General features: G+C 41.9%; 8 protein-coding genes across 8 annotated transcripts; 5 read left to right on the top strand and 3 right to left on the bottom strand.

The window, feature by feature from the left end:
- Positions 1-122: 122 nt before the first annotated feature.
- Positions 123-2750, bottom strand: I206_104260 (uncharacterized protein; the record flags this gene model as incomplete). Its single annotated transcript, XM_019155903.1, has 5 exons — positions 123-299; positions 361-2403; positions 2459-2519; positions 2576-2619; positions 2679-2750. The coding sequence occupies 5 exons, from the start codon at positions 2748-2750 to the stop codon at positions 123-125; spliced, it is 2397 nt and encodes a 798-aa protein (XP_019010861.1).
- A 591-nt stretch (positions 2751-3341) lies between these two features.
- On the top strand, positions 3342-8869 carry I206_104259 (uncharacterized protein; the record flags this gene model as incomplete). The annotated part of the gene is made up of 15 exons (XM_070202926.1): positions 3342-4888; positions 4948-5231; positions 5295-5390; positions 5449-5682; positions 5740-6040; positions 6112-6127; positions 6188-6302; positions 6357-6408; positions 6521-6648; positions 6697-7401; positions 7461-7572; positions 7641-7923; positions 7987-8172; positions 8234-8558; positions 8622-8869. 15 exons carry the CDS (start codon positions 3342-3344, stop codon positions 8867-8869), a joined length of 4632 nt encoding a protein of 1543 aa, XP_070059027.1.
- Positions 8870-9184: 315 nt separating this feature from the next.
- On the top strand, positions 9185-10901 carry I206_104258 (uncharacterized protein; the record flags this gene model as incomplete). Its single annotated transcript, XM_019155905.1, has 8 exons — positions 9185-9235; positions 9319-9461; positions 9551-9683; positions 9766-10155; positions 10226-10352; positions 10405-10458; positions 10516-10594; positions 10664-10901. 8 exons carry the CDS (start codon positions 9185-9187, stop codon positions 10899-10901), a joined length of 1215 nt encoding a protein of 404 aa, XP_019010863.1.
- A 460-nt stretch (positions 10902-11361) lies between these two features.
- On the bottom strand, positions 11362-11922 carry I206_104257 (uncharacterized protein; the record flags this gene model as incomplete). Its single annotated transcript, XM_019155906.1, has 4 exons — positions 11362-11427; positions 11482-11548; positions 11627-11755; positions 11822-11922. 4 exons carry the CDS (start codon positions 11920-11922, stop codon positions 11362-11364), a joined length of 363 nt encoding a protein of 120 aa, XP_019010864.1.
- Positions 11923-14222: 2300 nt separating this feature from the next.
- Positions 14223-15092, top strand: I206_104256 (uncharacterized protein; the record flags this gene model as incomplete). The annotated part of the gene is made up of 2 exons (XM_019155907.1): positions 14223-14966; positions 15066-15092. 2 exons carry the CDS (start codon positions 14223-14225, stop codon positions 15090-15092), a joined length of 771 nt encoding a protein of 256 aa, XP_019010865.1.
- Positions 15093-16194: 1102 nt separating this feature from the next.
- I206_104255 (uncharacterized protein) lies at positions 16195-17065 on the top strand (the record flags this gene model as incomplete). The annotated part of the gene is made up of 3 exons (XM_019155908.1): positions 16195-16339; positions 16402-16698; positions 16773-17065. The coding sequence occupies 3 exons, from the start codon at positions 16195-16197 to the stop codon at positions 17063-17065; spliced, it is 735 nt and encodes a 244-aa protein (XP_019010866.1).
- Positions 17066-17577: 512 nt separating this feature from the next.
- On the top strand, positions 17578-20527 carry I206_104254 (uncharacterized protein; the record flags this gene model as incomplete). Its single annotated transcript, XM_019155909.1, has 8 exons — positions 17578-17660; positions 17715-17839; positions 17913-18703; positions 18780-19161; positions 19222-19646; positions 19723-20244; positions 20330-20389; positions 20459-20527. 8 exons carry the CDS (start codon positions 17578-17580, stop codon positions 20525-20527), a joined length of 2457 nt encoding a protein of 818 aa, XP_019010867.1.
- A 271-nt stretch (positions 20528-20798) lies between these two features.
- Positions 20799-22548, bottom strand: I206_104253 (uncharacterized protein; the record flags this gene model as incomplete). Its single annotated transcript, XM_019155910.1, has 6 exons — positions 20799-21307; positions 21373-21517; positions 21579-21780; positions 21844-21975; positions 22055-22289; positions 22443-22548. The coding sequence occupies 6 exons, from the start codon at positions 22546-22548 to the stop codon at positions 20799-20801; spliced, it is 1329 nt and encodes a 442-aa protein (XP_019010868.1).
- Positions 22549-22565: the final 17 nt, after the last annotated feature.

Genomic DNA, 22565 nt, shown 5'->3' with positions numbered 1-22565 from the left:
GTAGAATACAATGCATAAAATCCCTAGTATTCAAGAATTGGAGATTCGTCTAATAGAGAAACTATATCGATTGCATCGTATTCTTAAAGCTATTAGCGCCTTTCTGATTCTGATATACTTGTTCATTCCCCTTTTATCACATCTACTTCTTTCTGCAATTCATCTGCTATTTTCTTTGCCACCTCTGCATTCTTCACTCTCAAGGCATATGGTACAGGTTTTCCATCATTATCAAAACCCAAAAACCTTACATGTGGACCTTCAACCGTGGGATTGAAAGATGAACTGACCGACATATTCTATATTCAAATGTCAGCTACACTACAAATCACGCTAATCGCAAAAAATCTATAAACTTACCAGAATAACATGTCCACTACCATCAGTTCTCATCAATAATCTTCTCTTCTTTTTCCCATCTACTACCTCTTTCGAGCGTTTCAACTTGAATTGACCTAATCCTTCCAATTTAAACTCTCCATTTTCAAGTCTATTCAACTTACCCCGTTGTTCAACAAGGGTATCTTCATTCTCCTCTCCCGCTCCTGTAGTCTCAGCTAAGTTTTTGCTCGGTTCAGAATTTTCAGGCGGCAAGTCCCCACTCGTAGCATTATCGGCGGGGTTATTGTCCGCAACTACAGATGGATTTGGATTGTAAGGTGTAAAAGAAAATCCACCAGAAGCAGCAGGTGCCGCTGATGTAGAGGCTGGCTTGCTGCCGAATGAGAAAGATGGAGTTGAACCGGAAGTAGACCCGCCGAATCCGAACGCAGGGGTAGACGATGGCTTGGGTGCAGTAGATGAGGTTGAACCAAATGAGAAAGAAGGAGTCGTTGAGCTGGAAGCCGAAGCGCTAGGGTTTGTCGAAGATCCGAAGCTAAAAGAAGGGGCAGCCGCAGGTTTTGGTGCAGGGGAAGGATTAGCATTCGAGGTTGCGCCCGCTCCGAATCCGAATCCGAAACTGGAAGGTTTGTTTGCCGTTGAAGCTGAAGTACCTGGTGTGGCTTGGCCTGGACTGGACTTCGCGCCTCCGAATGCTAACTGAGGTTGAGAACCCCCAGGGCCAAATTTACCCAATTTAGCGGGAGTAGCGTTTTCCAAGTTGTTCGAGGGACTGAAACTTTTGCTCTCGGGCGTAGAAGGATGAAGAGGTCCAGAAGGCGCAAAGGAGAACAGGGATGATGGTGCTTTCTTACTGCTCTCAGGTGTAGATGTTGATGTTGAAGCAGCGCCAAATGTAAATGGCTTGGGAGCTTCTTTCTTTTCATCTGGTCTACCTGAAATAACGTCTTCGACTAATTTCGTCACTTCCGCTGAAGGCTTTTTCGGTGTCTCAGGCTTATCTGGGGTTGGAGCTAATGCAGCGGGTTTGGCGCCACCGAATGCGAAGCCGGTGGTAGGAGGGCCAGGGGTAGCGGAAGGGGTGAACCCTTCGAAGGAAGGTGTCGATGTCGAAGTGCTTGGTGTAGGAGCTTTGGGCAGACTGAATCCTCCGGATGTGGGAGCCGCAGGCATCTTAAAGGTAGGAGCAGCAGCAGCAGGCGCAGAAAAGCCATTGGCTACTTTGCTCGAGTCACCGTTGACTGCAGGAGCTTTCTTCCCTTCAGGTTGCCAGCCGGCATTTTTAGCAGCCCGGGCAAGGTGTTCGTCGTACTGCTTTGTCAATGCAGGCAGTACGACAGACAGATCGATGAACGAGTCGTCTTTCACAGTTGATGTGAGGAAGGACAGTATGGAATTGTTAAGACCCCTCAAAGATGTGTAGTAGGATACTTCGCCCTCAGGTGGTGGTGTTGATTGCGATGCCGTAGGTCCGTTTATCGATGCGCTTGACTCTTTAGGTAACTCAACGTCGTTCTTTCCACTGGTCTCGGTAGATACTGGTGCTGGTGGGTCAGAAGCAACAGCTTCAGATGCGGAGGTCGAAGGCGTAGAGGAGCTACCGAATGCGAAGGGGTTTGAGGCTGGAAGTGGTGCCGAGCTTGTAGCTGGAGGGAAAGTGCCCGCAACTGGAACTGGAGCAGAAGCAGCTGGCTTGCCGAAAGAGAAATTGGCGAAAGGTTTCGGTGGAGCAGCAACTGGCACAGTTGAGGGTGTACTGATAGCTGGAGTCGAGGCAGTTGGTTTCGCGCCGAAGCTGAAAGCTGGGGTTGATGGTTTGGGTGTTTCTGCGAGTGGCGTTGAAGCTGGAGCTGCAGGTGGGTCAGCAGGTTTACTGAAAGAGAAACCTGAGAAGGGGTTTGATGATGCTAGTGCAGCCGTGGGTCCTGGCGCAGCCGCTGGTGTAGCTGCAGGTGCTGAGGATCCTCCGAAAGTGAATGGACTAGAAGAAGATGCTGGAGGTGCAGCTGTTTGACCGAAGGAAAATCCTGAGAATGGGGATGATGTTGCTGCAGGAGCGGCCTAGAAAAAGAAGTGATTCAGCAGTGTAAAAACGACATCATAGTCATCAACTTACAGCTGGAGTCGGCGCCGGTACACCACCGCCGAATCCTTTTCGTTTAGGCATACCTCGAATCCTGTAAATCGCAATCAGCTTGATGTTGAGCACGATGATCCGGAATCTTTTACTGACACTCGACCTTCCACCGGAGCTAGAGGGACACCGCGGCTCCCGGGCTTGATATACACACGTTGTTAGCTGATGCATCATACACCTTGGGTACTAAGAAGCTCACGTCTTCGATCTGCTCCTCATCTGAATCACCACCCTCCCTTGTTTTCTGATTATCTGCACCTCGTTTCGCCATACTCGTTGTTGAATCGTATCTTCCTTGATAGCAAGAAGTCAGAACTGCAGCTCGGTGATCAACACTAATGCTTCAAAGGGCTAATCACGCTTCTGTAACAGGAAGACGAGCACGAAGAGTGAACATGAACGATCTGAAAGCAATGGAATAACAATTGATGGGAGGAAATCAAGAGCTTGTAGCATTTTGGTGATGACGGAATCAAACGCACGTGGCAAATATCGCTGATCACTCGTGCACCATCGTCACCGAGCGATCAATTCAATAGTATACCTGTCATATACAGCATCAATAACACGAATCTTCACAGACCATCATCTTGGGTATAGCCTCCTATTGTGCATAGTGCACCCTCTCCTGGGATTCTGGAAAACCGGTTCTCTGCGTCCTGAAACCGACTCCTTCGACCCTCTCTGTCATCTTCAACAGAACCTCCTATAAGCCTGCACTCAGCTTTAGCAAGAAAGATTGGACAACGAGTCTTCGTAGATTGGGGCTAGCACAGCAAAATCCGGTCGCACTGAGGATAGAAAGATTGTCTTATCAGGATATATCTTCGTTAATTTTCAGTATCTGTGTTTAGCTCTCGACATGACTACCGATAATCCCCTTCATGCGTCTGCTTCGTCTGGTTCAAGTTCGCCTAAATCACCTCGATCTCAAATTCGATTACATACTCCAGATCAACAACCAGAACGGCCATACAAATCACATACCCTGCCCAACCCTCTTTCTTCGCCCTCCTCTATACACAAGCCACATAGTAAACCTGCTGGACCTCGTTCACCCGAGTATCTAAAATCGCCTAGAGCTGAACGGCAAGATCAGCCTGGTACATCACGAACGCGTTATTACACTGTTCCTTTACCTGTCGACTCAGTGTCCGGCTCAACACCTGCTCAAGATGCCATTCAATCACAATTGCAACCCCTCTCCACCTCCCCGTCTTTGATAGATGCTCAAGAGCTTTCGCATGCGCCATATCGACCACCTGAAGCTGTCATCGAACCACCTGAAGAGCACCCACCAGGTTATACTCCAGGGATAATAGCTGAACATATAGGGTCAGATGATGATATGGGTCCAATACCCGATTCGCCATCTGTACTTCTTCAAGGCAGTGATATGACCTTAGGCGATCAAAAACGGTCCACAGATATAAATGATTGGAAAGCGGATATCAAACCTTATGATGTGGAGTCGGATTCTCCTGATGCTTCAGAATTAGCTAGACCTCAATGTGGACCTGGTATTCTTCCTAGAAGATTACTCATGCTACTTCATGAGCACGAATTGGTCCAACCGCATATAACGGAATTACCACAACCAAGCAAAAAGTCTCAACCGGCTCCAGCAAGTCAAACAGCCTGGAACGGTACCAATAGAACTCTGTCAGCCACCTCCTCAAGACCGACATCTGTAGCCTCAACTTCTGGTCCACCTGCTCCACCAAGTCCATCCCCTTCAACAGCTTCCATCCCTTCTATAGCTGATTCCGAGCGCATATCGACTCTAGATAACGTGTGGGAGGCTTTACCCGGGGGAAAAACGAACCGTCAAGAGTGGTATTTCTGTACAGCATGTTGGGGCTGGCTGAGAATAACATCGGGTACTTGCGCAGATCTAGAAATGAAGAACATGGATGGATGGCAATCAGTAGCGGGTATAGAGAAGGATGGACGTCATCAGACTTATGACGAATTTTCAGCAGATTGGCAAAGGTATAACGAAGCCACCAAGTACTCGGATATGTCAGACATCAACCAATATCATCACTTCCATGAATTTACATGGTCAAAGACCGATACTTTGTTCGAGACAGATCAATTATCAGAGGAATTAGAGGAGAATAGGATAGAAAGGGTAGAAGTTGAAGATAAAATGAATGTTTTCCCACATATCACATTTGGAATTGAAGATGAAGATCCAAATCTACTTTCTTTCAATAAAACTATAACGGCTGCCAGGCTATTCATCAGTCCCCCTTCTGATTTATGGGTCAAAGTTGATAAAGGTCCAATACCTGGACAAATCCCAGTTGGCTTAGTGCATAAATTTACAAGTGAGAAGATGAGCAATCCTACGATGGGATTGACTGGAACTCAGGGAGTAAGCGAAGCTTGGACATTGATAGCTACGTGAGCCATTCTCAAATGGTATACCTTTTTGCTCATTTACTGATTATGTTGTAAATTAGACTTCTGGCTAATCCTCTGTTCAAGGGTCAAAGAGGATGGGTAAAGTTGGATAATCCAAAATTCCAGAAACAGATAGGAGCAAGTATGACTTCATCACATTTATTGTATCATATCGGTTTCGCTTGTCAACAAGAAGAAGATGGGTTTTTACGTGTCGGGCCATTCAAGGTTGCCGACGAACTTTCAGAGGAAGAAAAGAGGAAACGTAAGCAGATGGATCAGTACATGATTCGAACTTGGGTTGAAATTTCGCTTTATCTGGCGGCCTATCAGGCTCGAAACGGTACGTCTTCAATTTAAGAATTCTGGGATCCTTTTCATGACTAATTGACGCGTTCATTTCCAGAGATACCGACTCCCAACAACATTCCGGTCTTTGTACATTCCATCCCTCTTGAAAAGCGTATCGGCGAGGTGATAGACTTAGATAAGTATCCTAAAGGTGAGCTTATTTTATACTGGCATATGCCAAGCCCTGAATTCTGACGGGAGGTATTCAGGTGTTTCTCCTTACGGTGATCTTGTTCGCAATTCCCTTTATACTCTGGGAGTTACCAAAGTGGATAAAGCCGAAACCGTTGAAATTGCTTATGGATTACAATTATCTTCCGATAAAAAGAATTCTCCGCTATATCTCAGTGCTCTGGAGAAGATTGCGGAAGCGCCAGTGTATGGTCGAGAGTTATTACAAATGAGAGTAGCTACTGAGAGGTCTCTCGATAAGTATAGCTCAGGTAAGTCATGTGATGAAAGAATTATATCGTAGAGCTGATATAAATTACGATAAACAGACGATATCGAAAAAGCATATAGCTTGATAGGATACACACCTGAATATACCGAAACTCTTTGCGTCTTACCGTCTGAGGCGCCCGATGATCATATACTGGATCTACATAAAAAGGCCGTACAATCAACTTCAACATCTCAGGAAAAACAAGATCTATCGAAAGCTTTGGTCATTATAGGTAGAGAACGGGATTCGGATTTGATGAAAACTTTAGGAGAGAATGGTCAGACTCTTATGTCTGTTCAAGAAGCTTATTCGGCCCTGAGTTGTCCTGAAGATGCTGTTGATGATGGACTGCTCATGTAAGTCTATATTCTCTTCCCGCAAGGATCTGTGCTGAATTGACCGCTTACAACCTTCTATTTTTCTTCAGGCAGTATGAAATGGCGGTATGTCACTACTTTGCCCACATCCGCCATCAAAAAGACCGTACCTGACGATGACTATAGGTGAATGAGTTCCCCGGGAAAGCGGAGCATTATCGTAATTGCCTTTCAATCATTGCTGAGGCACCAGGACGAGAAAGACCTGGTATCAGAACCTTTTTGCAGACTGGATCCAGGGGTAAGCTTTCTCAAGGTGATAAAACATTGAAAAGGTGCTCATACGACTACGTAGAACCCGAAGGTCCTCCTAGGAAAGATATTCCCGTTGGGTTGCATAACATCGGGTAAGTCAGCTAGTATCAGAGTAAAATTGGCAAGCTGACGTGCTCTGCAGGAATACATGGTCAGCGAAGAACTGCCAGTAGTTCACGAGCAAAGCTGACTTTTGGTTTTTAGCTACCTGAACTCCATTCTACAATATTTGTACTCTATCAAACCTCTCCGAGAAGCTGTCATCTCGTTTGAGCAGAACCACAGTCAACCATTGGTAGCTGCAAAGCCCGATGTCGAACGATCGAAACGTTGTAGGTTTGGAGAATTGTTGAATGATTGAGCTCACCTGTTATATTTAGTTGTTCGACAACTTCGCCTGCTGTTCTTACAATTATACAAATCCGAAACATCATCAGTCCGACCGGATGAAGAGTTAGCATATCTAGCTATCACTCGACCCGAGGTAGACGCTATTGTGGAGCCTCACGTCGAAAACCCTCCTCAACCGTCTACATCAAAGCTTACGTTAGACGATATACCTGATATCCCCGACGTACCATCCCCCTCCTCTACACAAGTAGCCTCTCCTCTATCTTCCCCTGAGCTTAGGCCCCTCGAGTTATCAACACAACATGAATCCTCTATGTCTACGTTAAGGGGAGATAGAGAATCGTCAATATTGGGTAAAAGAGCAAGTGAAGATCGCGATGATTCTTCCAGCAGATCTTCACAAGAGGTCGTCAGACAGATCAACAAAGTGACGTCGCCAAGTGAAATGGAAGTAGATGATTTTGAATTAATACCTCGACCTGAAGGGGATGCTCAACCAATTCAAGCTGACTCTCCATCTGCAACGATGGATTTAGGTCATCTTGACATACAATCCCCTATACCTGAATCGAAAGATGAATTCGTATCCTCTAATGATTTACAACTGTTTTCGGTAAATGAAGACAACGGGCCAGAAGAGCAAGTTAAATATGATCCACCGAGTGTGCCGCCTCCTTTACCTCCTAGACCTCAATTGGCTAAAAAGGATACCCTCAGCTCAGGTCTACGATTTGGTGAGTCACTTCACTCCGGATCACACGTTAAAGTCAGCTGATTATGTGCGTGACAATAGGTCTTCAACAAGATTCTGCTGAAGTCTTGATAAACGTGTTATCTCAATTAGAATTAGCGTTGGATCAGCCTTCCGAAAAAGAGGGTGAAAAGGGGTCGAACCTGATTCAAAGGTGAGCTGTCTGATCCAGATTATACTGAAGTGCAAGAATGGTCCGCGCTGACTAGGTTGCTCAATTAGTTTATTCTCATGTAAATATAAGCAACAAATCATATACGAGACTTTTGCGCCTTCCAAAACACCCAACAGTGGAAGAAGAGAATCGATAACTCGTGAATTCCAAACACCTGTTGAATCAGTATTCGTTCATCCTATCATAGGTGTAGAAGAAGAAAATAAAGACTTGTATGATTGTTTAGCTGAACTTTACTTGAAAGGATCAGATATTGAATATGAAGGTAAAAAGGGTTTTATGATGGATCTTATGGATTCTTTCCCTGATTTACTATACATCCAAATGAGAGTGAGTCCTCTAGATTGCATGATGAAAAGATAATATCTTTGCTGATTTGAGCATTTGTTCCAGAGATCGCAATATGATCCGGCTACCGGACGAGAAAGGAAGACGAATACTCATATTCCGTTCAGCCAAAGTTTGTCAATGGGTCGATTTTTAGCCAATGCGGATCCGCAAAAGAGGGATCGAGCTATCGACTTGACTAGAGAGATAACCGGTATAAGGAGTAGACTGCATCAATTACGGAATCATAAGGTGTGTACTTTGTCAACAATCGGTCAGTTATCAGACTAACCGATGATATGATGTATTTTAGCCATTATCAATCCCCGATACTTTTAAACATGTCTCTTCATCGCTCAAACAATTATCTCAATCTGATATCGACATCCCAGAACTCCAACACAATATATCATTAGATTTCTTGAATGCATTAGAAGCAGAAGCTACGGAAGTAGAGAAAGAAATTGTAAATCTACAAGCGAGGTTGCCAGAATTGAAAAAACAAATGGATGAAATTTGGTATATCCCTTCAGGAGAAGATGAATGGGAATATGAATTAGTTAGTGTATTTATGCATCGTGGAAAAAATTCAGGTTCGGGTCATTATTGGACTTATCAGAGCTGGTTACCTGATCATGGTGAGTTTGTTTATTTTTTTCTCTCCAAATTGGAAGTAACTAATTTGATATAATGAGGATTAGGTGATACATTTTTCAAATATAATGATGAAACTGTAACTCAAGTTCCTTCTTTAGAAGTTTTACAAGATCGTACAGGAGATGATGCGAATCCTGCATTACTTTGCTATGTTAGAAAAGGTAAGAATTTGATAGATACTTTACATCGAGAGATACTTGAATTAGAATCGAGTCAGGTCAATCAAGTAGAAGGACAATTTGTAGATTTGAAGGATGAAAACACGGAGACAGGTAATTTGATAGATTTGTAATCATTGACCATTTCTTTAGCATGTTATCATACCATGTCTTTTGATGAGATTACTCTATTTCTGTTTGGTCCCTATCAATCTACAACATATCAGCACTGGAAGAAGTGACTTGTATGCATGACTTAAATGACAGCTTCAGCCTGGCATGAGGGAATAATGGTCACGTGACTCTGGATCTTTCTGGAATCCGCGATGTGTCATTGCTCGCTGTCCACCTAATATTGAGTGGAGGAAATATTAAACATTCGACATTTAGACCAACTTATTTGATTTAGAATAATACACAATCCGCTCAAAAACAATTAAGGAGGAAACATGGGCGAACCAAAACCTTTGACAGCTTATCAACAAACATATCACTGGAGGGTAAGTGAATCATCCAAATCTCAATGTCGAAGAATGATGTTAACGGTCTTGAACTGACAATTCCAATCTGGGTCACCGTGTAGAATAAGAACTGTGCTCCTTTCGCTCATGATTGGGTGAAGAAAAGTCTTCCAGGCTTGAAAGTTGAAGATGGCGAATCATACGCTGAGATAATTGAAGTCACTAATGTTTCTGGTGATTGCGATTTGGGTCAACGTAAAGGAAAGTGAGTAACAGGATTTAGGCTGTGTGGTTGAATGACCGACTCCAAGTGAGTCCTCAAACACTATAAGCTAATGAGTTGGGTGATTCAAGGCTACTTACCATTTATGATCTGGAAGTGGAAGCGAAATGGTCTGGAAAAGCAAAAGATGGAAGTGAAGTTAATGGTACATTGAAAGTACCTGAAGTGAGCCATGAAGCTATTGATGGATTATCAGATTACGTTGTAAGTTGGATGCTTTTCCATTTTTTCATTTTGAAGGACTCGAACTCATAGTGGATGTAACTAAACTGATAATTGTAACAAGTACGAATGGCGTGTAACTTCAGACTCATCAGCATCTTCATCCGAATTATTGTCTATCATAAAATCAAAGTTCCCTTCTATTCTTTCCGCAAAATTCAACACTTTCCGAGCAGAATTATTGGCAGCTTATGGTAATCCTTCGGCGGACGACTCTCTTCCAACGTCAGGTACATCTACTCCACAACCTGGAGTTTCATCTTCTTCATCTTACTCTCCTGCTCCACCTGCTAAACCTGTTGAATCGGAAAAGAAAGCAGAAGAAACCAAGAAAGATGTAGGCAAGACCGTCACAGTTGAACAAAAAGCAGATTTACAAGCTTCTGCAGAGGATCTGTGGGGTTTGTTAACGGACGAAAACAAAGTTCCTATGTGGAGTAGATCAGCTGCCAAGGTGAGTTACGATACATCATTACGGACGTCTTCTTTCTCCCGTGAAAAACTCATTTTCGGTCGGCTCACAGATCAACCTTACTCCTGATTTTCCTTACGAGCTGTTTGGTGGTAATGTGAGAGGAAAGATCATCTCAGTTGAAGCTCCTAAAAAACTCGTACAAACTTGGCAAGTCCGAAGTCCAAGCTGGCCATCAGGTAAGGTTGCGATATAACAAGCGAATGCGGCCCAAGCTAATCACGTTGAAAGATCATTACGGTACAATGACTCTATCTCTTGATCAGGGATCATCTTCGACTTCTGGTGAGTAGTACTTCTCAACACTGGATCGTACCGGGCTAATTGGGATTATTTCTGAAGCTACATTCACACTGGACGGTGTCCCTGCAGGAAATGAGGCAGAGGTCGAGAAGGCTCTGGACGCCTTCTACATCCGAGGGTGAGTGATGGCTAGCTACATACCGCGAGTACCTTATTGTATAATTAGCTAATCGCTTTTGCGTCGCAGTCTCAAGCAAATGGGGTTAGTACTATCATCTTCTTCCCGTTCATATTCCACCCCTACATCCCGTCCTCCTACTAGAACCACACAAAAGCCTAAGAAGTTACGGAAGAAGACATCTTCTTCATCGCCTTCAAAGTGGTCTTCATCCACTTTGATTGGAAGTGGAGTCGTTCTGGGTCTATCAGCAGTATTAGTGGGAATAGTGTATACTTCTTTCCCCCCTTCGTCTTCGCGTGCATGATCAAGCTCTTATATTCACATATCAGATAATGGGACTGATGCACCCCTCTTTTAATAATTCATAGATTAGGTACTTTCCTCTAAGCTGAGTCGGATTCGTTAATCCCGATTTCCCATTGGATTGATCAAAAAAAACGAAAATAAGATATAGATTATACAATGCAATCAATCCAATCATTATCATGAGATGCAATATATATGGACATAACGAAACCCGATCAGCATGCTGGCCTCCATTTCAATGCTGCATTTCAGCGGTTTCTCCTTCTGGTTGGAACACGAGATCTGGACTATGCATGGTAATTATGTCTTTAACGAGACTTTTAGGTATATCTTGATTCAGGAGGGATATAATCACAAAGTGATTCAGTATAATCAGTATATGGTATACATCAGCTTTCTCCACCCAATCCTCACAATCTGCCTATTCATCTGTTCTTGTGTTTTCATGTGAGAATACTTTAGTGCATTGCAAATTCTGTCAGTGCAATCAAGACGAGTTGAGCTTCTGGTCGACCCATGAGATACTATCAAAATAAGTCATTAGCTTTAATGTCAAATTGTCTAAAAGTTAAACTTACGGGAGGTTCAGTTCTTCTTCGCCAATATGATGCGAAAGATATAATGGATTGTCTTTCTACTGGAGTTCTATAATATAGGATCAGTGGGTTAGAGATCATAATTCATGGACGAGGTTGGTTATGATAAGAAAAATATATGACTTACAAGGGTATTCTATTATATGTTCTCTTTTGTAAAGAAGTTGTAAACCATTGAACTTCCATTAACCAAGGTGCTAAACCATTTGGACCTCTTCCACATAAGAAATCAGCTAATCTATTTAAACAATCTAGACTAAATAAATATACATATATATATGATTATTAGTTTGATCTTTTCGCCACTTTATGATAAACTTACTATTTAATTGCCATTCCGTAATTTGGATTTAACATTGGAGCGGCTTTCAAATTAGCCATTTCCATTTGTACACCTCCTCCATTTCCTCCGAAATTTAACATTTTATATCAGATCAAGTTAGTCAAGAGTCAGGGTTATTAGTGTGCAGATGATCAGTATATTTCTGTGTTAGTCGAGGGATAATAATAATCAGTCAATATTCCTAAAATCGTATATACTTGTGAAGGAAATTGCAAGATAATAACGTGTATTTTAAAAAACTTTGATAGTGTTGAAAAAGCGTTGAAGAAATGAAGTGCTGTTGCGTTGTTTTAACACTCTTTTGACGGGTTACAAATGGCGACAAATCAACGAGTTAATAACTATCGAGTCATAAGAAATGAAACTTTACTTTTACATTTTCAAAGGTTTTTAATAAACCCCGCTCAATCATTCGGTTTTCCCTTATATGATGAAATCATCTATTTTTGCAAGTTTGCAGATGTATGATCGACCATGAGGAATGAGAGGTCAAAAATGTATGTTGAAAGGATATAAGTAAGTACATGATGGAATGTGACAAGCTGTAATAATCTCAGACATGACAAGGCAATTCTGAGGCGAATTGATGGGCGGAGTCTATGGCGAATAAAGGATAAACACATGAGGAGTGGGGGCATGTAAAACATGTAAAACGTCTCACCTTTTCACCCTTTCATGCTAATTCACAGCCGACTAAAAACAACAGTTCGGGGTTTTTCTTCTATCCATTCATAGATTCGGAGTCCGAAATAGCTGTTGCTATTCACGATTGAAGTCGAGAGATGAGGGGAGGAAAGGATGTTTGTTGATGTTTTGAACTCAAAAAGCGAAGGCTTTACGCCGCTATATTCGATTCTCTAGTCCGCTGCTGATCTGGATTATTCGGAGTTACACTTTTACGCAAGGTCTGGACTTTACGAGTTTCGAGATTCAAAGCGATTTTTGAAATAATGAAAAGAAGTAAAGATTATCTGGAACTGATAAGTAAGCGAGGTCTTGATATGTCGAGCTGACATTCAATTCTATGTTCTGTCAAAGGTAATGAGATGAGTCGTCAGCACTGGGAATGAGTCTAGAATTGTGGATGACGGTCTCAAGATCCAGACTTGGGAAGATGATCATCACGCATTTTCAGCATGTTAAAAGATTATGCTAAACTTCCCTTCCACAAAGGATATCGAAGCGATAGCACCTTGATATAATACATGGGATGCTGTGTACGGATTTCCTAGCATAGCTCCCAGACTGACAACACTGTGACTGGGTATCTTCCTCGTGAGCGACTGTGATCTGATGGAAACGAGAGGTGTAGATATAGCAGCAATACATGTTGATAGGGGAAATCGATTCGACGGTATGGGATAATTTATGTCCAAACTATGGGAAGTCAAGGTAAAAGTCCACTGACGACCCTCAAACAAGGACTACAAGTCTAGCAACGGCAATCCTATGACTGAATCAACGCGTCATCTGTAAGAGATAAGAGATAACGCAAAGTAAAAGGATCGCGAGTCGCATGGAAATAACAAAAGAGGGAACATGAACGATAGTGAATTGTTTTCATCGCAAGTGAGTAGGACAATTGTTGCAGGCTAAATTTTGCTTACCTCTCTGTTCGTTTACGTAATTTTGAGATGTGGCATTCCGCCATGACTTACAGTATCATCATGAGGGAAACTTGAGGCAAAGGCAAAGAGAAAGACGAATTGTAGCACACACTCCAACACGTAATAGTATGTGTTCGAAATGAAGGTCTGATGACATATTGTGCTCATAGACCTGACGTATCTTAAAGAAGGCTTCTCGTGACATCAGTGTGAAAATAAACCTGGGAAATTGTAAAAAAGAACTAGCAAAGGAGAGCAAGTGTCGATGGAAATTTGCAAAATCAAGTCTTCCAAGTATTGAAAGGATGTGTGAGCCGAATTTGAAAGAGTATTTCCAATATAGATGTGAGCATTCGTCATGGTAACGACTTCGAAACGAAGGTCAGGATTTATTTCAACGGAAATTGCATTTCAATTGAAGCTCCTTTCGGGCACGATCTTATCGAGAGGGGATTCTAACCAATCGCGGAACGAGATTGCCAAGACAGGTCTCGCTTTTAACGAATCCTACTAGCTCCTTTCTATTCGAGACTTCTTAGCTCTTATTTATATTGGCAAAAGCAAGAGTCAAGCTCTCGGATCTTGGTCACACATTGGAGAAGCAAGGTATAAATAGAAGTGCATTCATGCCAATTATGATAGATTTTATGGTCTGCACATATAATCCCCTCACTCGATTAACTACATACATCCTGATTCAAAGCCATACGTTCTATCTGTCTGTTGCCAAAACTCTACTCCCTACTATCCACTCACTCGCCCATATCAGCAATATGTCTAATGTTCAATCCGAAAAATATGTTTTCAAAGATCTTTCGGCCCCAACTGGAACGATGTGCTCTACCCAATACAACAAGTGCTCCATGAAGTTGGAGGGACGATGCTCCCTAACAGAAGATGATGCTGGAATTGAGGGATTCATAATCTCAAAAATAAATTTACTTGACCCATCGACAGAGCCATCGGCGGCGGAGTTGCAGGATCGCAAAAGGTTTGCTCAGTGGGCCAAGAAACAGGAGAATGTGAAACAAATGGCTTGGCTCGGATTATATGGGAAAACCATCGATGATGACCCTAGTGCCAATAAGTACCCCGTCAGCATCTTCATGCCCAATGAAAGTACCGTATGTCAAGTAATAGCCACATTGGGTAAAGACAAAGAAACAGCGGAGTATGAGCTCCCAGACTCGCAGTATGCTCAGTGTGTCGTTGGATATTTCGATCTAGACCAGGTTAAAAGAAAGGCTTTGGGGTCTAAGGGACTTTACGTCGCGAAATTTCAAGCTACAGTGGACTTGACGGGTACTGATTTCGGTTCTCTCATCAATAACAATCCCGACTACTCAAGCATTTTCAACAGTGAGAGAGCTTTCGATCTTACGGCAGACAGACAAAGAGTTCTACCTACAGACAATTCCAGTCATGAATTCACTCCTGAACCGTTTTACCCTTACTGCATGTCTTTCAAAGGTCTACCAGAAGATTGCAGTTCGGTGGTGATCGAAACTCTGCACCCGGTGAGTCAGATATGTGTTACACGTAGATTCGCACAGCCGGCTGTGTACGATCTGAGCTAAATTGAGACATGGCTAATGTCTTAATTTTCTTAAAATCAGCTCCAAAGCACCGAAAAAAAAAATTGAGCAGGATACAATCGCTATGTCGAGCAGATTTCCACACGCGTCTGTGTTAGACTCATGTATACCGGTTCGAGAACACTAAGATTCGAATTCTGTACGCTAGTATGTTTTATAATATGATGTTACGAGAATGATGTTTATTGATCTCTTCTTCATTGCTTATGTATACAATCTCGGTGGACTTGTATTCAGGTCCTCGGTATTGATGTCAGTCTGCATATTGATGTTGGCAGGTGCAGTGATCATCATTCCACACCGTTTCTGTCATAGCGGGATGGACTGTACATAAGGCTGATCGTAGTCATATCAATTGATCTTGTGTCCATATTCATCTCGAGTAAGGTGTTCGTGCACACATCCTTATCCCTGATAAGATACATATTTCGTGATCTCATCCAAATTTGTTCTATACCGAACTTCGGCTCAACTGAACTATCCCCCGTAATGCATCTCGCTCGACTATCATGTCATGCTAATGATCAGAGTGGCTCACAGTTGTGAAAGAAGAGTTCGAGTCATGAGAGGCTTCGAACCACGAGGCGAGTGCTAGCGGTGCAGGAAAGCTTTGTCATAGTGTAGCTCCCCCAGGTTCAACAGAAAGAGCCAGGAAAAGAATAACAACGGATGACAATGTATCACGACAAACTAGCGTCAGATTCGAGGGGTTCTTCTCGCCTTTTAAGCGAAAAGGTTTGGGGTTTTGATCATGACGCTAAATGACATAGCCTTTGGGCCTAGCCTTTCACATATCAAAAAATCTTCTATGATGCAGCGATCTTTTGTTCAACGTTGGAAGGACGAGAGAAGCCTTCTAGATATGAAAGGAAAGCCAAGCAAAGGATGGGGAACATAAACTGTACGAGGAAAGCTCCAAGAAAGTGTCTCCCATTCGGTAGGAAGGTATTTATAGTCGCCATTGAGCGCATGTTGATATCGTTTCTTATCTGAATTACTTATTACATCGATAGCTACATTCGAGCTCATACTTATTCTCTTATCCTGAGAATTCACCCAATACGAAGACCAACGCAGTAACATGTTCAAAGAAGATAGTATCCCTATCCCTCGGGAGCGAATTTCTTTGGAGAGCGGCAGTAGCAAAAAGATGTTTGTTCAAGGCGAGTTCACAACACTTGATGAGGGTGCAACGGAAAGAACGACTAAGTATTATGTTCCTCTCGACAATTCGAAATCAACCATAGAATCTATCAAAGGTGATCGGAGAAAATTACTGATCGCCACTACAGCTGGTGATGAGATTATTGTACTTACCGGAAAAACCGGTTCTCCACTTTCGGGAACTCTCTAAAAGGCACAGTTTTCAAAGACGTTTATGACCATGTTTATGGTAGACTTCCCCCTGGACTGATTCGAGCGAATACAAACGAGAATTACATTCCAAAGCCGCTTGGTACCAACGATGCTAGAATCAAGATTACAGTCGTGTCAACTGAAAATGGCCCTAACAAGTATATTGTGACCAACATGGAGCAAAATGCGACTCTTCAGTCTGCAGAACCCTTACTTCCTGATGAGTTTTTATATGAAAACAGTGAATTTCCAAGTAATTCTGCCACAGCTTTCAAGGCATGGTGGGACCGTTACGGCAGTATGTCAACTATCTAAAGTGAGCTCAATCAATGGAACAAGTCGCTAATCCTGATCTCTGGTTGGTCTGATCAGAGGCCACCCACATCTTATCACCGACCGGCTCCAACGCCATCAATTCCGATTGCATGACAGGGGTTACGAAGAGTTCTAACGGGACCCAAGGCTCTGTCCCGAAGCCTGTATTCCAGGATCCATCTGTTAAACTCGCTGAGAAAGATGAGGACACTGAGTCCGTCGTCACCACAGATGCTGCATCCAAGCCTGCTGCGACTCAGGTCACTGATTGGGACACTGATTCGGACACTGATATGTTTGAACCTGGCTCATCGACCCCACCAGATGACGACGGGTTCGAGGTACTTTAGCCCTCCTTAATGACTTTTTACCAAGAGCTTTCCTAGTTCTCTCTGTCGGGCGATGGGTGTCTGTCTCGGACTTGACGATAATGATGACAATGGTACGAATCACTCTTGCCCAGCTGGAAGCATGGAAGATTTTAGTAGATTTATAAGTTTAAACACGTGATGATTGATTACCTACACCTGTTGAATGCATCTTGTGTATATTTTCATACATTTCCCCATGCTTCCCTATCTTACTCGCACAGTTTGTATGTGTCTATCGTCTGCTTGGTCACTTGTAAAGAGAATACAATCCAGTGATTCAGTGACAATCAAAATGCCACTCATTAACTGGTTGAAATTTGGTTCCGTTGCTTTCCACTTCTTTCGACCACTCGAACCGTTCCTTGTCTAATCCTTATTTTCGAATAAAGACTTGGTCAACATTTGTTCTTATTTCCACGTCTAATAAATTTCTGCAAAGAAGCATACCAACGGTAGTTGGCCTGCTCTGCTCATAAAGTACTGTTGGCGATATGTCAGGTATACCCCCAGGTCCTCCGCCGGGTCCACCACCCATCAATAATGTTGTCAATAGACCTCCAGGACCTCCACCCGGGTAAGTCATAATATTATTGAGACGATAATAATATACTTAATTCGGACATGACAGCGGTCCACCTGCGCAATCATTCCGACCTCCTCCTTTTGGATTCCCTTCTGGTCCATCTATGGGTATACCGCCTATGATGCCCAATTTTCCTCCTCCTTTACCTGCAGGATGGTCAGAACATCGAGGTGAGCATCTGACTCCTTATCTAGGCTTGGCTTGGCTAATAAAATCAATCAACAAATTTGTGAATGTCTCTAGCACCAGACGGAGTGACGCCATACTTCTATAACTCCCAGACCCGCGAGTCAACCTATATACGACCGACATTATTTCCTCCTTTCCCTCCTCAAGCTATAACCCCAAACAACGGCTCAGCTTCTCCGGTCCCTTCAGCGGAGAAAGAGAAAAAGAAAAAGAAAGAAAAGCCAAAGGAGAAAGTGCCTATACCTGGAACGACATGGACAAGAGTAACAACTACAGAAGGAAATGTATTTTACTTTGAAAAGGAAAGTAAAAAGTCAGAATGGAGTATACCGGAGGAGATCAAAGAAGCTGTAGAAGCTCTTGAAGCTGAAGAAAAGGCAATCAAAGAAGGAAAAGAAAGAGAAGAAAAGCAAAAAGCTGAGGAGGAACGATTGGAGCAATTAAGAGAAATTGAACGAATTAGGCTAGAAATGCAGGAAGAGAAAAAGAAGAAACAGGTGGAATTGGAAAGAAAGAGGAAAGAAAGGGAAGACCAAGTTGAAGAGCGTGAAGCTAAAGTATCCAAAACGGAAGTGGAAGATACCGATGGACGAGGTCAAGCAGATGAAAATGGCGATGATGATGATGAAGAGAACGGAGCGATGGGACCTCAAGATGAAGAAGATGAAGCTGAATGGATGAGAGCAGTTGCTGCCGAATTTGCAGAAGCAGATCAACAACTTGAAGCTGAAAAACAAAAGACGGCTGAAGAGATTAAGAGGGAAGAGGAAGAAGCTGCTAAGAAAGTCTTTGCTGTACCCGAAAAAGTACAAGTATCCCCTGAGGAAGGTAGAGCTTTATTCAAGGTGAGTTCAAGTAATAGCTTGTGAGAACCTCAGGTGGTTGTAGGAATACAAAGCTAACCCATATAATGTTTATAAGGCACTGCTCATAGAAAAAGACGTCAATCCTTTCTCAACATGGGAAGCAGCTTTACCCACATTCATTAATGATCCTCGATATGTACTGCTTTCTTCTCAGAAAGAACGACAAGAAGTATACGACGAATACTGTAGAGATGTGGGACGGGCTAGAAGATTAGCCAAATCTTCAACTGCTTCTGGATCAGGATCTGCAGATAGAAAGAAAAGTGATCCTGAGCGGGAGTATAAAGCTTTACTTCGAGAGGAGGTTACCAGTACGCGGACTAGATGGGATGACTTTAGGAAGAAGTGGAAGAAAGAAAGAAAGTTCTATGCATATGGAAGGGATGATAGAGATCGAGAGAAGATGTTCAAGACTCATCTGAGAGAACTGGGTGAACGTGAGTCTCTTCGAGAGTTCGTGAGAGTAGTGTCAGGGATGCTGAACAAAGTGACCATAGGCAAACGAGCAGACGCACAACGTGCGGAACAAGATTTCTACGAATTGCTAAAAGAATCGGATGCCATCACTTCTTCGTCCATTTGGTCAGATGTAAAGAAGACAATATACAAGGATTCGCGATATGAAGCAGTCGGTTCTTCTTCTTTACGTGAGGAACTATTCAACAATCATATCAAGAATCTGGCCTCTTCAAGTACCAGTAACGGAGATAAAGAAGTGTTGTCAAAAGAAGAGGAAGCTGCTCGAAAATTGGCAGAGCGAAAGGCAAAAGCTGAAGCTAGTCTAAAAGAGAGAGAAGCCAAAATTAGGCAGGAAAAGTCCAAGATCGAATTTGAGAACAATAAAAGTAGGATAGGCGCTGGTAAAGAAGAGGCTGAACGGCTATTTGGCAGTTTATTAGTTGATCAAGTGAGAGATCATAACGTGAGTGCTTGGGACATCTTATAAAATCAGACTTGATCGATAAGGTAGGTGAGCTAATCATTGTTTTTGTCTTCAGATAACATGGAGTGACGCTTCCCAGTTCCTCTCCTCAGATTCTCGATTTAACAACCCCTCTCTTCATCCTAGAGATAAACAAAGAATATTCTCTCAACACATAGAAAGAATATCATCAAAAAGATCAAATGAGTTACATCAATTATTTGAAAGCAATACACCATCATTAGATACAAAATATGATGATGTGTATCCTAAGATCGTTGAAGATCCAATCATCAAGAGATTAGGATTACAAGGTGATAATTTAGAAAATCAATGGAAAATTTGGTTAAGAAATAAAGAATCAATAGCTAGACGAGAATTTGATGAAATGTTAGGAGAAAATAGTTTTATAGAATTTTGGGGTAAAATGAGAAAAAAGAATTTAGATGAAAATGCTTTAAATGTTAAAATTGATGATCAATTTGCTGAAGCTGAAGGATTAAGAGATATTGTTGGAGAAGATGATGATAATGAAAAGAAAAATATCAATGATATGGCTAAACAAATTAATTTATCTGAAATCAAATCTGTTTTAAGGGTGAGTAAAATATCATTTTCAAGTCAAATTCGATTTCAATGTTGAGTTGAACAATGAACTGATTGTTTTTTTTTGTTGAATGTAGCGAGATAAGAGGTATAGACAATTCGATCATATTCCAGAAAAAAGAGAATCTTGGTTAAGAGTAAGCTGTTCAGACCTTTCTTCAATCATGATAGATCATATTAGCTAATATATTCATGTATACTTATAGGATTATCTTGAAAATCTAGAAGCTGCCTCAGGATCAAAAACAATCCATAATATAGGATATGGACAATAATCTCGCATGGTTATGGCATCGAGCATTGTCCATATAGGTAGTCATGCATATGATGAATGCCTTTTACATAGTCATTAACATTCACTCGTTTGAAAGTAGATTGTATCATGAAAAATATTATACAACTGTTTATTTCTGGCTATAATAAAGTATGCTAATCGATCTAACCTTCAATCTCAACTTGAAGTTCATTCGTTTGTGATCAAATATCTCGCCTCAAATTTCTTTTCTCCTCATACATGATTCTTAAACAATTACCTTTTTCGAACATTTACCTTCTTCTAGATTTCATAATTTGAATATAACCAACTTCTAACATATCTCCATCTTCAATTTCTGTATCACCTATACAATTTTCTTTATCTAATTTATCACCATCAAAAGAAATATACATTCTTTCAGATTCTTCAATAGGTTTATTATTAGCTTTACAATAATATTTTAAAATTGTATTAATTTTTAAAGTTTTTTGACCTTTCATTCTAAGTTCACCTGATTCAGATTTAATTATAAATCTAATATAATCTTGAGATCCTCCTCCTTCTCCTCCTTCATCTTCTTCTTGAGTTTCCGTAGGTATTTGATCATTATTTAAAGTTGTATTTAATGAATTTATTTTATCTAATTCGCCATTGGTTTTAGTGGTAGGTGAATTCAGATTCTCAATATAATTATCTTCATTGCCATTAAGTGGGTCTGGTTCTTCATTATCTGATGAACCTTCTAATGCTTTTCTTCTTTCTGCTTGTAATCTATCCCAATATTCTTTTTCATAACCGGCTGAGAAATTTCGTTCGCTCAATTAGCCAAACTTATCTCCTCTTATCAACTATTGTACAACTTACACATTTCTGCTTTGTCAACTATGCCCAATTGTTCGGGAGTAGATCGTGGATAGACTTTACTATCATTGTAAACGAATACAATATCTTCTGAACGCTTCTGCAACCTGTCGCTCAAAGTATTGATTCCTCTTGACATGGGGCCGGTCTGAAATCAGTCAAGACATTTTCTCAGCGAAGGTCTTGATGAAAGCGAAGCAATTACTCACTCTTGCCAGAATCAAAGTACGAGCTTTCTGATATTCCTTCAAAGCAGCAGGAGCAGCGCTTAATTTCCTCTCGGGAGGAGCTACCATTCTTATAGTTATGTAGACCTTTTCTATCTCTTGCTCATTTTCTTTTTCAGGTGAGCTGAAAGAATCGTTCACCTCTTCCACAGGACGATCTTGAAATTTGCTACCGAGATGTGCTCTAATGACAGAGATTACAGTCAGCTCAAATAGTGCGTTTCGATATCAAATCGAGATTACACACTTGACAAGCTGTTCAATTTCAGCTTTCTTTGCATCACTCATTTCTGGTGGAGGAGTAAGCTGAACTCTTCTTCTTGTTCCCTTTCCTTTTGAAGTACTAGGGCCAGCTTCATCGTCTGAGTCATCTATGACGCTACGGAATCAGCCATATCAGTACGGGGTCTGCTTTATTCTTGCCTGAGTGAATGGATATGAAGATAGTAAAAGCTGACATAGTTTCACCTCTCTCTTCTGTACTACCCCTTATTTGACTGCTACCCTTCCTCGATCTCCCACTCGCTCCATTCTTCTTGTGTTCATTCGAATTGATACGAGTCCAGCCTGGTAGTTCAAGACCATGTTTCTTGCTTTGTGGCTTACGTCGCTTTTTGAATTGAGAGTCGGGAGAGCTAGTTTCCTCATCGGAGTGAGCACGAATAGGCGGAGAAGGCGATTTCGGCGGCGGAGCTAAGTAGTCGAACGGATCAATATTAGTAGTCAAGCACTATTGAGCATATAGTGGTTTTTCTTTTCTGCAACCGGCGGGCTTCAAAGTCTTCTAGGGTAGACCAAAAGCGGGAATAAGGTGATGACGAGAGGTTGAAGGAGATGAAGACTCACTTGCTTGTCTTACAATAGGTCTTCTCTTTGAAACGAAGAAATCATCATCACTATCAGATTCGACACTGATAGGATCTACTGCTTTTCCTTTACCTTTATCATCCATGTTGAGCGGAATGGAAA

The sequence above is a fragment of the Kwoniella pini genome, chromosome 5, assembly GCF_000512605.2.
Source record: "Kwoniella pini CBS 10737 chromosome 5, complete sequence".
NCBI classification, from domain to species: domain Eukaryota; kingdom Fungi; phylum Basidiomycota; class Tremellomycetes; order Tremellales; family Cryptococcaceae; genus Kwoniella; species Kwoniella pini.
This window is presented reverse-complemented; position numbering and strand designations above follow the sequence as displayed.